The 15,604-nt window shown below is 43.8% G+C and overlaps 2 protein-coding genes across 4 annotated transcripts in view; both read left to right on the forward strand.

Moving 5' to 3' along the window:
- Nucleotides 1-15,604, forward strand: part of LOC141201473 (uncharacterized) — a 323,215-nt gene that overhangs the window by 245,672 nt on the left and 61,939 nt on the right. The gene's annotated exons all lie outside the window — the stretch shown is intronic.
- On the forward strand, nucleotides 1,274-14,369 carry LOC141201479 (uncharacterized). The gene is made up of 7 exons (XM_073663484.1): nucleotides 1,274-1,344; nucleotides 6,693-6,832; nucleotides 6,962-7,066; nucleotides 7,150-7,273; nucleotides 7,353-7,450; nucleotides 7,609-7,699; nucleotides 11,881-14,369. The coding sequence occupies exons 2-7, from the start codon at nucleotides 6,755-6,757 to the stop codon at nucleotides 13,071-13,073; spliced, it is 1,689 nt and encodes a 562-aa protein (XP_073519585.1). The 5' UTR covers nucleotides 1,274-1,344; nucleotides 6,693-6,754; the 3' UTR covers nucleotides 13,074-14,369.

The following is a 15,604-nucleotide window of genomic DNA, read 5'->3' on the forward strand; positions in this document are numbered from 1 at the left end:
CGGCTCCGCTCCGTACACCTCATACACGCGCGGCTCCGCTCCGTACGCCTCGTACACAGGCGGCTCCGCTCCGTACGCCTCGTACACACGCGGCTCCGCTCCGTACGCCTCGTACACACGCGGCTCCGCTCCGTACGCCTCGTACACACGCGGCTCCGCTCCGTATGCCTCGTACACACGCGGCTCCGCTCCGTACACCTCGTACACACGCGGCTCCGCTCCGTACGCCTCGTACACACGCGGCTCCGCTCCGTACACCTCGTACACACGCGGCTCTGCTCCGTACACCTCGTACACACGCGGCTCCGCTCCGTACACCTCGTACACACGCGGCTCCGCTCCGTACACCTCGTACACACACGGCTCCGCTCCGTACACCTCGTACACACGCGGCTCCGCTCCGTACACCTCGTACAAGCTCGGCTCCGCTCCGTACACCTCGTACACGCGCGGCTCCTCTCCGTACACCTCGTACACACGCGGCTCCGCTCCGTACACCTCGTACACGCGCGGCTCCTCTCCGTACACCTCGTACACGCGCGGCTCCGCTCCGTACACCTCGTACACGCACGGCTCTGCTCCGTACACCTCGTACACGCGCGGCTCCGCTCCGTACACCTCGTACACACGTGGCTCCGCTCCGTACACCTCGTACACACGTGGCTCCGCTCCGTACACCTCGTCCACACGCGGCTCTGCTCCGTACACCTCGTACACACGCGGCTCCGCTCCGTACACCTCGTACACACGCGGCTCTGCTCCGTACGCCTCGTACACACGCGGCTCTGCTCCGTACACCTCGTACACACGCGGCTCTGCTCCGTACACCTCGTACACACGCGGCTCTGCTCCGTACACCTCGTACACACGCGGCTCCGCTCCGTACACCTCGTACACGCGCGGCTCTGCTCCGTACGCCTCGTACACACGCGGCTCTGCTCCGTACACCTCGTACACACGGCTCCGCTCCGTACACCTCGTACACTCGCGGCTCTGCTCCGTACGCCTCGTACACACACGGCTCTGCTCCGTACACCTCGTACACACGGCTCCGCTCCGTACACCTCGTACACACGCGGCTCTGCTCCGTACGCCTCGTACACACGCGGCTCTGCTCCGTACGCCTCGTACACACGCGGCTCTGCTACATCCACACTGTAAACCCCTCCTGACCCCACACATAAACTTCAGCTCATCCAGCACCATGACAACCAGCACAGCAGAGTCCTGCATCCACTGAGGCCCCTGATCATGTGACCCCTGACTCCTCCCCTCCTGTGACCTCATCACAGCTCCTGTGCGCACAGAGCAGCCATATATGTGGTGGCGGCTCTGCAGGTGGAGGTATGTGGAGACCCCATTACTGGGCGCAGGGGGCATTAACCCCTTCAGCACGGAGACTCTTTTGGAGTCTTGTGTTGCCCCTTTATAAGAATCATAAGGTTTTTGTTCTGTTTCCTGTAATAGATACATACGACCCAACTATGGAGACAGGAAGGGAGGAAACGTATTGTTCTCATAGTACAGGACCCCTTTACTGGCCCCACAGTGTAATGCCCCCATTATGCCCCTTATGCAGGATGTATGATGCCCCCATTATGCCCCTTATGCAGGATGTATGATGCCCCCACACAGTGTAATGCCCCCATTATGCCCCTTATGCAGTATGTATGATGCCCCCACACAGTGTAATGCCCCCATTATGCCCCTTATGCAGTATGTATGATGCCCCCACACAGTGTAATGCCCCCATTATGCCCCTTATGCTGGATGTATGATGCCCCCCACACAGTGTAATGCCCCCATTATGCCCCTTATGCAGTATGTATGATGCCCCCACACAGTGTAATGCCCCCATTATGCCCCTTATGCAGGATGTATGATGCCCCCACACAGTGTAATGCCCCCATTATGCCCCTTATGCGGTATGTATGATGCCCCCCACAGTGTAATGCCCCCATTATGCCCCTTATACAGTATGTATGATGCCCCCCACAGTGTAATGCCCCCATTATGCCCCTTATGCAGGATGTATGATGCCCCCACAGTGTAATGCCCCCATTATGCCCCTTAGTGAGTATGTATGATGCCCCACACAGTGTAATGCCCCCATTATGCCCCTTATACAGTATGTACGATGCCCCACACAGTGTAATGCCCCCATTATGCCCCTTATACAGTATGTACGATGCCCCCCACAGTGTAATGCCCCCATTATGCCCCTTATGCAGGATGTATGATGCCCCCACAGTGTAATGCCCCCATTATGCCCCTTAGTGAGTATGTATGATGCCCCACACAGTGTAATGCCCCCATTATGCCCCTTATACAGTATGTACGATGCCCCACACAGTGTAATGCCCCCATTATGCCCCTTATGCAGGAGGTATGATGCCCCCACAGTGTAATGCCCCCATTATGCCCCTTATGCAGGATGTATGATGCCCCCCACAGTGTAATGCCCCCATTATGCCCCTTATGCAGGATGTATGATGTCCCCACAGTGTAATGTCCCCATTATGCCCCTTATGCAGGATGTATGATGCCCCCACACAGTGTAATGCCCCCATTATGCCCCTTATGCAGTATGTATTATGCCCCCACACAGTGTAATGCTCCCATTATGCCCCTTATGCAGGATATATGATGCCCACACACAGTATAATGCCCCCATTATGCCCCTTATGCAGTATGTATGATGCCCCCCACACAGTATAATGTTCCCACAGCGCCACCTGAGGTTTTACAGTTGGAATAATCCCTTTGGAAAATGATTTTTCCTTTACCTAGATTTCGAGGCTTTGTACAGTAATATACCGCATGAGGATGGTATCAGAGGAGTAAGACATTTCTTGAAATCGAGATCAGTAGAGTGTAGCAGACATAATGATTTCATGGACGATCTTCTAAAATTCGCTATTACTCATAACTTCTTTCTTTTTGACCGGAAGTACTTCCACCAGCTCAGGGGTACTGCAATGGGGAGCCGCTGTGCCCCCTCGTATGCTAACCTATTCCTGGGCTGGTGGGAGGAAACCACAATATTCAGGGATGATCATAAGTGATGGCATCCATATATTGGGGTATGGTACAAATATATTGACTACATTTTTATCATCTGGTCAGGGTCAAGTCAAAAATCTTTTGAATTTGTCAGGGAACTCAACATCAATAGAGTGGGCCTTAGATTTACATCTGAATTTAATTATTACCAGTTGCCTTTCCTGGATGTACTAATCAAGAAAGATTGGGATGGAACCCTAGGGACTCTCAACTACCATAAACCTTCAAGCACTATTATACTATTGAAGTGGGATATCAACCACCTCATCCCCATAAAAAGAGGAATACCCAGGAGCCAATTTTTATGGTTGAGAAGGTACTGCCATAATGTCACAGATTTTAATATACAGGCCATAGACCTGAACACCAGATTCAGGGAAAAAGGGTACTCATGGTACATTTTGGATTCCGCATCATCGTTTGCAAAAAAAATGGGAGAGACAGACACTCCTCCATACCTAACCAAGAGACCAAGAAAAAGATGGGATAACACGAGTAATAGGAACTTATGACAATCAGAGTGACCATATCTTTAATATCCTCAGAAAACACTGGGATATACTTGTGGCTGACCCGGCCCTGAGGTTGCTGTGTGATCTACTCCCACAATAACTTTCAGAAAGGGTCAGTCCATTAGGGACCATTTAGTGCATAGTTTCTACAAAAAACCTGCACCGAAGGGGACATGGCTAGATACAAGAGTCTGCGGTTTCTTTAGATGTGGAGAAAGTTGTACATTTAGTTGGATGAGACCATGTAAATCTTTCTCGAGTTCCTCCACGATTAAAATCTTTTTTCCAGTGGGATTATTCCAACTGTAAAACCTCAGGACTTGTATATATGGCCACATGCACCTGTCCCCTAGATTATGTAGGCAAGACCAAGAGGGTGTCTAGGAGGAGTGTGTGTGGGGGGGGAATTTTGGTGATATATGCCATGGTCCGGACACCCCATTAGCGAGACACATGAACAGTGTACATCGAGGTGGAACCGGAGACATCTCCTTTTGCATCATTGAGGTGGTTAAACCCAATGTGAGAGGTGGTGATCACAATAGATGTATCCTCAAAAAGGAAAGTGATGGGATTTTTAGGATTCACGAGCCCCTAAGGGACTCAATGAGCAAATTTCCTGGGCCTGTTTTGTATGAATACAGCCCCATTCTGGATTACATTTTTGGATTGTATACTCTACCCATTGCTACTCAGTTCCCTGTGAATGGGGTTCACATATTGTTGTGCTTCATCGATATATCTGAGCTTCTATATCAGAATTATTTCTGATCAGTTATATCCTACATCTACTATTTCATAATTAAGAAGTGTGGTGATCCTTGTGTATCTCTATGCAATAGGGGTCAAATTTGACCATTTAGGAATATACTGTGGGCCATCATCCCATATTTTATGTAGTGATAAAGTAGATCTACATGCCTATTGCATGATGGGAGGATGTGCAATACTTGTTTTTAGTCTCCCATGACGCTGATCTCAGAGATAGGATTTTTCTATATTGGTGGAATGCAATCCAAAACCATTATACGCTCCGGCGTGGAACGCATGCTTCCGGACATGCGCATTCGCAGATAGGAGACTGTGATGCACTTCGGCATGGAACGCACATGTCCGGGCACATTTGTACTTTCTGCCCGCCCGTCTCCAGTGTTTTGTGCTGGATTGTGGGGAATACTTGAGAATTTATTTTTGTTCTGTCTTTAGTTGATGCCACTGATGCATCAGATAAGTCCTCAGAGAATTATAATTGGAGGAACCCATGGATACATTAGGATTTGTGAAGCTGACCTCCGCTCTCCGCTATTTCCTTTGAATTTATTGTGTGACTTGTATTTCTGAACAGTAGCTCTTGGTTTGTTTCATTTCCATGTGTAAATTGAATTTGACTCGTAGTCTTTGATATCTCTTTCAAACTTAGTTTTTTTGATGTCTGAGATAGCATCCTCCAGACTTTGTAAATTCTTTTGCATATTTTGTTTGAGTTTTGTATCCAAAAAGGCTTCTACACTAGGCGGAAAACTTTCACCTAGTTTTTTTTCAAGAAAAAAATATCAAACGCAATGTGACTTGATTATCCTTTTACCAATTTATCTTTATTAAGTTTTGAAAAGGAAATACAAATACAAACACCGGGTACTAGTTGTGCAACAAGTAGTAGGTCAAACATGACCACATAACCATAACAATAACCAGTATTTCCAACACATTTGAAAATGAAATAAGTAAACACAATCCAAAGTAGAGTCGCTGGTAGAACATTGGAAGCCTCTGATCGCTCCGGTGATGCACTGTACTACTGTAGTGCTGTGTATTATCACTACCTGTGCAATAGTAACGTCCCCATACACATGAGATAAGTGTTGGCTGATCGGTCATTTGGCAGACGGCTATCTCTCCAGACTCCCCCATACACACAAATATTCCAGCTTTCCTGTGGTTTGTATGACTGACTGGTACTGTCGGGAGGCCCCCAAATACATTATATAGTCAACCAAAACCCCCAAAATCAGTGCTTCCATGCAACTTTAGTCTAATGTTTATGGGGCGTTAAAAGGTAACTTATTGGACGCTACCTATGGCCTGGCCTAATAGACTTTCGTACATTGCAGGCCCAGACACCATTATTAGGCATTTCAGTATTGTAGGAACTAGGCAGCCCCATACTATCGAGTACTTGGGGAGGAAGGGCATTCAGCCTAACTCTGTCACGCCTTCTTAGATGCCATGTTTGCTTTTTGCAGGACAACGCGCACAGCACCAGGAACTAGCGGTGGACACCGCGTTCCTCTAAGCCACTATTTGCAGCACCGCTTTATAACCAGTAACTCTGGGTCACAGGTATGCTACCTCCAGCTCTATTCTGTCTATCTCTGCCTCCACAGTCCCTCTCAGCTGATAACTCTGAGTCTGCCACTCTCTGCTCTTTTCTGCAGACCCAAGCAGCCAGTGTCACCATATCTCCACACTTTTGAATTCCTACCTTTGAATACCATCCAGCAGTCTAGGAGGTGTCACCTCTCTTCAATTTGTATATATACTTGCTCTATACTGTGATGTTGTATCTGCATTAATGGGGTTTGACGAAATATTATGCACTGTTTGACAGCATGTTTATTGTTCAGGTTAAACAAGAGATATTATCATGTTATTGCACAATGATCCATTTGTATATGCTTTTTTATTTTATTATTTATTATTATTCTTTTATTTATTGTTTTGTTCTTTGTGCTATTTCTAATAGTTCTTGATTAAGGTCAGATCGACCGAAACGTTTACTTTTGTTTTTGGACTGCATTAAAAAAAATTTTTTCTATAAGAACCATTGAGTGCCGAGGTTATTCTCAATGTCAATTCTAGTGTCAGAAAATTAGATGAGAATTCGCTTTATGGAAGATGAGTCTATGAGAAGCGTATTCAGCTACAGACTCCGAGGAAGAAACTGCTTGTTGTCTGTGGCCTAAAATATATAGGTTTTATTACTAGATGTAAAGGGAAAAAAATGAAATTCTGTAAAATAATAAATCTCCTTATATGTTTCCCTTATTATCTCCAATAGATGTATTATTACACATGATTTTTATGATGTTACATCGGCTCATCTTCTTCTCTCTACAGTGTCGGATCCTCTCAGTGAAGATCTTCTATATAAGAGAATTTTCCTGATTTCCCTATCAAAGATGGATATGGACAGAGACAAGATGGCAGAGAGGTTATTACACCTCACCCTAGAGATCCTCTTCCGGCTTACTGGAGAGGTGAGAGATTCTGATGACGTCCCAGTACATCATTCTTATCTATGGGAATAACAGATGGACAGAACTGGAGAGGTGAGGACTCTGGAAATGTCTGTAGTGAGATTTATTAATGTGTCTCTCCATAACCAGAGATTAATCACGAGGCCTCCACCTCACCCCCTGATACATGAGGACATCAATGACCAGAAGATCCTAGAACTCACATACAAGATGATTGAGCTGCTGACTGGAGAGGTGACACTGCTGGGAATGCTGGGACATTATACAGTAACGCTATGGAGGGATCGGGGGGATGACGGTATCATTGTATGTGTCAGGTTCCTATAAGGTGTCAGAATGTCGCCCTCTATTTTTCCATGGAGGAGTGGGAGTATTTAGAAGGACACAAAGATGTGTACAAGGACATCATGATAGAGGTTCCCCAGCCCCTCACATCACCAGGTAATAGACAGGACTGAACACACACGGCCTATAATTGTATGTAAAGAATGAATTCAGTCCTTGTATGTGTTTCCTCCAGATCTATCCAGTAAGAGGACAACACCAGAGAGATGTCCCCGTCCTCTTCTTCCACAGAACTGTAAACAAGAAGATCCCAGTGTTCCTCAGGATCATCAGGTAGATGGAGAGAAGGTGTCATGAGATCTCCCCTATGATATGTAGACTGCTGTGAAGGTCTTGTGCTCAGTCTTTTTTTATCCACCAGTATTATATATTTTATACTTGTGTAATGAGACTTCTCCATCTGTCTGTGACTTTTACAATATTTGTTTCAGGGTGAAGATCTGACCCATATTAATACTACAGAGACATATGTGAGGGGTGATGAGCGGTGTAAAGAGGAGATTCTTACATATGACTACCCAGGTGAGTAGGAACCACTAAATACAGAGAAGTCGTCACAGATTCTTCTCAGTCCCTGTCTGTGGCTGCTTTATCGGTGATGTAGTCCAGCTGTATCACAATTGTGTGATCACCATTTTGCCTCTAGACCACAACATTCTCCTCCATCTGAAAATGTTCAGATTACTTTGGGAAATTGTGAGAGCCCTTTTCTATAGAACTTACAACCTGGAGGATCCACCTCCCCCTGGGATTATAAGACACTGTCCATTACCTGCCCAGATCTGTAAACTACAAAGCCAAATGACAGCGTATGTAGAATGTGCTGACAAATGAGAAAATCAGTTGAAGAAAAATATTATGATGGGCCTGTAAGAGAAAGCGGAGGGTAATGATGGTGTTGGGTTCCTAGATCCCTGATATCTTATTGGATAAATCTACCTTCTCTACCTTCTGTGCTGCTGAATGTGCTCATATGGTACCTACAAGACCAGGTCCAGTCTTTCTGGCCAAACTTCACTTTTATTATCGACAACATTAAATGTGCAGTGAGGGCCAAGTGTGAATTTCTGTACAATAACAGCCGAGTTTCCCTTTATCCTGACTGTTCAATTTCTTTTCAAACCAACTAACTTCAAATAGGATCGCGATAACGTACACAAAATTTACACTGTGCCATGATATATCTCTAAGCTGTGCGTGGCTGATGGCTGTAATATACATTTATTCACGCCTGCAGGAGATGTGTTGGCATGGCTCGAGCCCTGGTTTCATGGATTCACTCCACGTCATGAATTCCATTATGTTTTCAATCCTCAGGAATTCAGATTACTGCACAATCTCTCCTGAAATGGGGGCGCTAATACTTTCTCTACTGTTCTGGTCAGAACTCATAGTAGCTCCAATGGTCTACCATAAATGAGTGTAACTCCGGTTTAGTGTTGGATTTCTCCCCTCATACATACCTTGTTGTTGTTGGGGATGTAACATGTTTTTATATTCTTTCTTTTTTCACAAGTTCATTCTGTATGATGGTTTCATTGTGGTGGGATCGGCCGGCCTCACTTATGTGACTCTGTAACTCCCTGGTAGTCTTTCAAAAAGATCTCCATTATCTCTTCCAAATGCCCGAAATCTAAATTTAAGACCCCTCAGCTCTGCAGTATTATAAAAAAGTTCACTTTAAATGTCTAATATGTCTTCTCATCTGACAGAAAATATTGGCCCTTATGATAGTTTAGATTGCCAAGAGCCCCCGAGCCCCATACTCCAATTACCCCAGGGAGGTTTCACCACTAGTTACTCATTTTTCTCTGATGGAGACTGTTTAGTTTGATCATTTCAGTAGATGTTTTATTGTGTATAATCACAGTTTTTGACTTTGTAATCCTCTGATTTAACCCCTTCCCACAGTCAGTTTTGTGTTTCTAATCAGGCCCCATTTTTCAAATCACTTTATGTGGTGATAACTTTGGAATTCTTCACAAAGGATAATAGGAAACAAATGTACGTTACAAATAATATTCCAACTTCTTTTGAATCTGACAATACCCTATATACGGTTGTACACTACTGTCTGGGCACATGGCAGGTTAAGAAGGGAAGGAGCGACATTTAGCTATTTGAATGCAGATCTTGCTGGAATAGTTAGCAGACACAATGTATTGGGGGCACTGTTCATGGTCACCTGGAAGCTCAAAAGATGGCCACCACGAACAGGCTTGTCTTATCCAACCCATTTACAGATTGCACAAATTAATAATAATAATATTTTTTTTTATTTTTATAGCGCCAACATATTCCGCAGCACTTTACAAATTTTAGGGGGGACTTATTCAGACAATACAGAATAAGCATATCTCATATCGAAAGGAGTGAGGGCCCTGCTCGCAAGCTTACAGTCTATGAGGAAATGGGGGAGACACAAAAGGTAGAATGTACATATATTGTATAATGCAGCCTTGATATACTAAATAGGATAAATAATACATGGACTGGTCGCCTGCCAGTATGTGTGCAGTCCTGACCGAGGCTATTATGTGCATGGTTGGTATGAACCTTAACTTGAAGAAGATTTTAATATGGGGGAAAACTGGGATGGACAACTGGGATGGACAGATAGTGTGTGGAGTCGATACGCCAGTCTAAAGAAATGGGTTTTTAGGGTCCACTTGAAACTGTGGGTATTGGGAATTAATCGAACTGTCCTGGGTAGTGCATTCCAAAGAATTGTCGCAGCACGCGAGAAATCTTGGAGACGGGAGTGGGAAGTTCGGATTATGGAGGATTTTAGTTTTAAGTCACTGGCAGAACGGAGGCCACGTGTAGGGTGGTAGACTGAGACAAGGGAGGAGATGTAGGGGGGTACTGAAGCATGGAGCGCTTTGTGGGTAAGCGTGGTAAGTTTAAATTGAACTCTATATTGGATGGGTAACCAATGCAATGACTGGCACAGGGAAGAGGCATCGGTGTAGCGGTTGGCGAGGAATATGATCCTGGCTGCTGCGTTAAGGACGGATTGGAGAGGGGAGAGTTTAGTAAGAGGGAGCCCGATAAGTAGAGAGTTGCAGTAGTGCAGACGAGAATGAATAAGAGCTACAGTAAGAGTTTTTGCCGAGTTAAAGGTGAGCAAAGTCCTGATTCTTGAGATGTTTTTGAGGTGTAGATGACACAAGCGAGTGATTTGATGTGAGGAGTGAAGGAAAGATCTGAGTCAAAAATGACCCCAAGACAGCGGGCTTGTTGCTGGGGAGTAATGGTTGAGCCACAAACGGAAATGGCAATATCGGGCACAGGTAGGTTAGTGGAGGGAGGAAATACGAGTAGTTCAGTTTTTGACAGATTCAGTTTTAGACAGAGGGAGGACATAAATTACTTCTTAAATTTACGTCATAAACACAAATTACTTTGCTCATCATCCTTTAACCCCTCTACATGGATCTGGACTAACACAGAGATCCCTAGGCTTGGGTCACTGTGTTACCTGCAAACTCAGAGAAAATATGAACTCAGAAGACACAAGAGTAGACAGTAAACGGGCCGGGGTCACAACAGGAAACAAATACACAAGCCGGGAGCTGAGCACAGAGGACTGAACCAGAGGAGAACAAGGCTGTATCTAGCAGCTTCCGGCAATATGCTTCCAGCTTTAGTAGGGTGCGGTGCTCTCCAAATTGCTGAAGCAAGGAGCAGATTACTCCAGCTGGACAACACACACACACATACTGCCAGACTGGATGGTACTACAGGTCCCAGGCACCCTAATCTTAGTGGCTGGACAGTGCCTGCGCCGCCCAGAGCTTCTGGTTCTGACGTCTCTTCCATCATCAGCGCCACCTGCAGAATGAATAAGGCGGCGCCTGGTGACAAAAGCAGACAAGTCACACAAGTCGGAGCAGGAGGAGAAGTAGACGACCCAGAGGAGATGGGACACACCTTTTGCAGAAGCCCTAATGTAACAAAATGGCAGAAAACCAGAGCTGTAGAAATCCCCATAAAGTGACTCCATTTTGGAAATTATAACCCTCAGGGAAATAATCTATAGGAGTAGTGACTATTTTGACTCCACAGTCACTCTCCAGAAATTAGCACGCAGTGGATGTTGGAGAGTGAAAATTGCAAATATGCCATTTTATTACCCAACACATAGTGCCCAGATTGTGCTCCAGGAGACACACACCGTAAATTAAGTGGGTTCTTCTCATTATAGTAATACCAAATACATGGATGCTAAATGAGATTTAGGCACATAAACTACTGCGAAGCTCAGAAGCGAGAAGGATATCTGACTTTGGAAGAGCTGATATTGCTAGATTGGTTTATGGAAGCCATGTTGCTTTTCAAAAGCCTTTGAGCCACTAATAATGTGGAAACTTCTGTTTTTCCATTGACAGATGATGGATCTGAGTGGGGACTTGTTTTTTGTGAGATGAGTAGAAGTTTTTATTGGTATTATTTTCGCCTACATAACATCATTTTGTGTCTTTTTATTCCATATTTGGGAGGCAGAATGAAAAAACAGTTGAACACTACGCTCTACTGGTCCATCCTATGAGGTTTTCTATTAGACAGTCATTGTTCTGGTGAATAAGTGAATTTTTTTTTATATAACTTGCCTTTTTACGGACAATTTAAGTAGAAATGTTAAAACATATAAAATTCAAGGATTTTTTATTAAAAATAATAATTGTTCTTATTCTTGGCAGATGTCTGTACCAGGAGATCAGAGGGACAGCTGACATCTTCAATTTTCAAATCAGATAATTTTCAGATCCAACAGGATACAATTGAAGTGAATGCCATTTCTCCAGATTTACCATCATCGCTTCACAGCCAAGATCTGTCATCTGATCCTTTGAAACAGGTCCTGTCTTCTGATTCATTACCGACTACTAAGGAAAATCAAAGTCACAAAATAAGCATTAAAAAACAAATTGCTCCTAAAGCAAAGAAGCCATTTTCACGTTCAGAATATGGAAATAGTTTTCCTCTCAAAAAGTCTTTTCTTAAACCTCAAAAAATTCACACAGTGAAGAATAAATTTTCTTGTTCAAAGTGTGGGAGATGTTTTAATCAGAAATCAGATCTTGTTAGGCACCAGAGAACTCACACAGGAGAGAAGCCATTTTCCTGTTCAGAATGTGGGAAACGTTTTACAGAGAAATCAATTCTTATCACACATCAGAGAACTCACACAGGAGAGAAGCCATTTTCCTGTTCAGAATGTTGGAAATGTTTTACAGAGAAATCAAATCTTATCAAACATCAGAGAATTCACACAGGGGAGAAGCCATTTTCCTGTTCAGAATGTGGAAAATCTTTTGCAACGAAATCAAATCTTATCAAACATCAGAGAATTCACACAGGGGAGAAGCCGTTTTCATGTTCAGATTGTGGAAAATGTTTTACAGAGAAATCAACTCTTACCAAACATCACAAAACTCACATAGGGAAGAAGCCTTTTTCCTGTTCAGAATGTGGGAAATGTTTTACAGAGAAATCAACTCTTACCAAACATCACAAAACTCACATAGGGAAGAAGCCTTTTTCCTGTTCAGAATGTGGGAAATATTTTAAAAATAAATGGAATCTTATTATTCACTACAGAACTCACACAGGGGAGAAGCCTTTTTCATGTTCAGATTGTGGAAAATGTTTTACAGAGAAATCAACTCTTACCAAACATCACAAAACTCACATAGGGAAGAAGCCTTTTTCCTGTTCAGAATGTGGGAAATGTTTTACAGAGAAATCAACTCTTACCAAACATCACAAAACTCATATTGGGAAGAAGCCTTTTTCATGTTCAGAATGTGGGAAATGTTTTAACCAGAAATCGGATCTTGATAAGCACCAGAGAACCCACACAGGGGAGAATGTCGCAACTACACCCAACTAGTCTCTGTAGAGACTAGAAAGGCCCTAGCTGCACAACTAAAAACACCACCACACACCTAACTAATAAGCCATTGAGGAGTTTCTCATACCCCCAGAGGAACCAGAGGGGAGGCTGCAACACACTCTTAACAAGGGGAAAGGAAAGTATGAAGTAAAATACAAAAAAGCTGAATGAGAAACAAAAACACATTCATATAGGGCAAAGAAGGCAAGCTAAGGAGAACCAAAAATAAAAGGAACAAGTATAATCTCCCCGAAACCTAACCTTGTTAGAATTAAAAGGTACTGGGAGGGAAAGCAAACTGACCGGGAGGATAGTTTCACCTTTGTGGTGAAACTTACAAAATTTATCCTCACCAACTGTAAATGTAAACCTGTCCTTTTATAATGACCACGGACAAGATAAAGGTTCCCAACTCACATCAGGACCACAAGATCCCAGGTACTTTCAGCTGCATCACAATGAACTTAATTATATGTACCAAATGTCCAACTGGGGGTCTGTATGTAGGGGAGACAGGGCAAAAACTTAAAAAAATGATGAATTCTCATCGCCACACAATAAAAGAAAAAAAAAGAATAGATCTACTTGTGGCCAAACATTTTTACGGCCACAACTGCTTCTCCCTCTCCCATACTGATAGTTCTGCTTCACGTCACTTGTCTTATCTATTGCATTATTCCTGTGCCCTGTTGTGTATAAATATGTGACTCTTCAGATTTTGTGTTATACTATGTCTGATGAAGAGACCTGAGTAGTCTCAAAAGCTTACTGACTAATGGCTAACTGAAAAGATTGTATCAACCACTGAGAACTTTCAAATTTTAATGTTTTTCTCCAAGCAGCAATTTTAAGATCTCTCCACAGGTGTTCAATGGGATTTAGATCCGGATTCATTGCTGGTCAGAACTGTCCAGCACTTTGTTTCCATCCATTTTCTGGGTGCTTCTTGAAGTATGTTTGGGGTCATTGTCATGCTGGAAGACCCATGACCTAGGATGCAAACTCAGCTTTCTGACACTAGGCACTACATTGTGCCCCAAAATCCTTTGCTAATCTTCAGATTTCATGATGCCCTGCACACAGTCAAGGCACCTAGTGCCAGAGGCAGCAAACCAATTCCCAAACATCTTTGAACCTCCACCATATTTGACTGTATAGGTTGTAAATGTATTAATTATGTTGCGCACCATGGACAAAGGAACATCTGGATCTCTGAAGATGGACCTTGAAATTGTTGATATTTTTCAACAATTTTGGTTCTTAACTCCTCAGACAGTTCTCTTCTTTTTCTGTTTTCTCCATGCTTAGTGTGGCGCACATATGCACACAATGCAAAGATTGAATCAACTTCTCCCTTTTTTATCTGGTTTTAGGTGTAATTTTCATATTGCCCACACCTGTTACTTACCACAATTGCATTTGAAGAAGCTTCACATGCTTGAAACTAAGTTCAATTATGTTCAATTTGCCCTTTTTCTCTATTTTATTGTGTTGTTCCAATACACACAAAGGAAATAAACAAGTATAACAAAATGTGTAATTGCAATAATTTTCTGGGAGAATTACTTCATTTCTGGAACAATTTCAAGGGATCCAACACTTTTCACCATGACTTGTTTTTGTTGCCTTTTTAATTTGTTGCAGCATATCATCCTCAGCTATATTAGGAGGCTTGTGGCAAACTCCAATTAGCAGCTTTCCATTATTGCCATTTCTATGCACATTTACCCAGACTGACTCTCTACATCAGGGATATAAAACTCAAAACATGCAGAGAGCCAAAATGAAAAACGTGGACAAAGTCATCGGACAACCAGTTTACAGGATAATGGGCCCAACATAGTCCTCCATACAGAATAATGGGCCCCACATAGTCCTCCATAAAGTATAATAGGCCCCACATAGCTTTCCATACAGTATAATGGGCCCCACAAAGTCCTCCATGCAGAATAATTGCCCCACATAGGTGTGGTGGTTCTGGTGTCGCGGGCTTTCCCTCTGTGCTTTCGTTGGTAAAGCATGCAGTGGATTCTGGGCTGTGACGTGCGGTGAAATCCCGTCCGCAGACCATCAATCAAGGGGGAGTGTGTCACTTGCTCACGCCCGACTGCAGCCGGAACTTGACATGACATCAGCGGATGTCGGAGCCGGCTGCAGCCGGGGTCACGTGATGCCTGGTGATAGCGCCGCCCACAGGCAATAAAGAACAAGGAATGTATTTACAATAAGACTTGTTGCTGCTATTTAAATCCATAGGGGCAATGTTAATAGTAGTGGACAACCTCTTTAATTAATTGGGAACAAAATCTCTCCTCCTCTGGCATGGAGGACTGTAATCCTGAAAAATTCCCAAACACTGGATGAAAACTACCGCAGCTAAAAAAAAGGCAAAGTCGCGATAACCTTAGAGGAATGTTTATTTAGAGCACTCTCGGTAAGGGGCGGAAACTCCACCCGGTCTTCCTGATTAGAGGACACAAAACATCCCTAATACTGCTCTACTTCCTGGTTCATTCTTTCTGTTTGAC

This window comes from Phyllobates terribilis, unplaced genomic scaffold (genome assembly GCF_046119375.1).
Source record: "Phyllobates terribilis strain yellow unplaced genomic scaffold, ASM4611937v1 Scaffold_116__1_contigs__length_5312468, whole genome shotgun sequence".
Taxonomy (NCBI): domain Eukaryota; kingdom Metazoa; phylum Chordata; class Amphibia; order Anura; family Dendrobatidae; genus Phyllobates; species Phyllobates terribilis.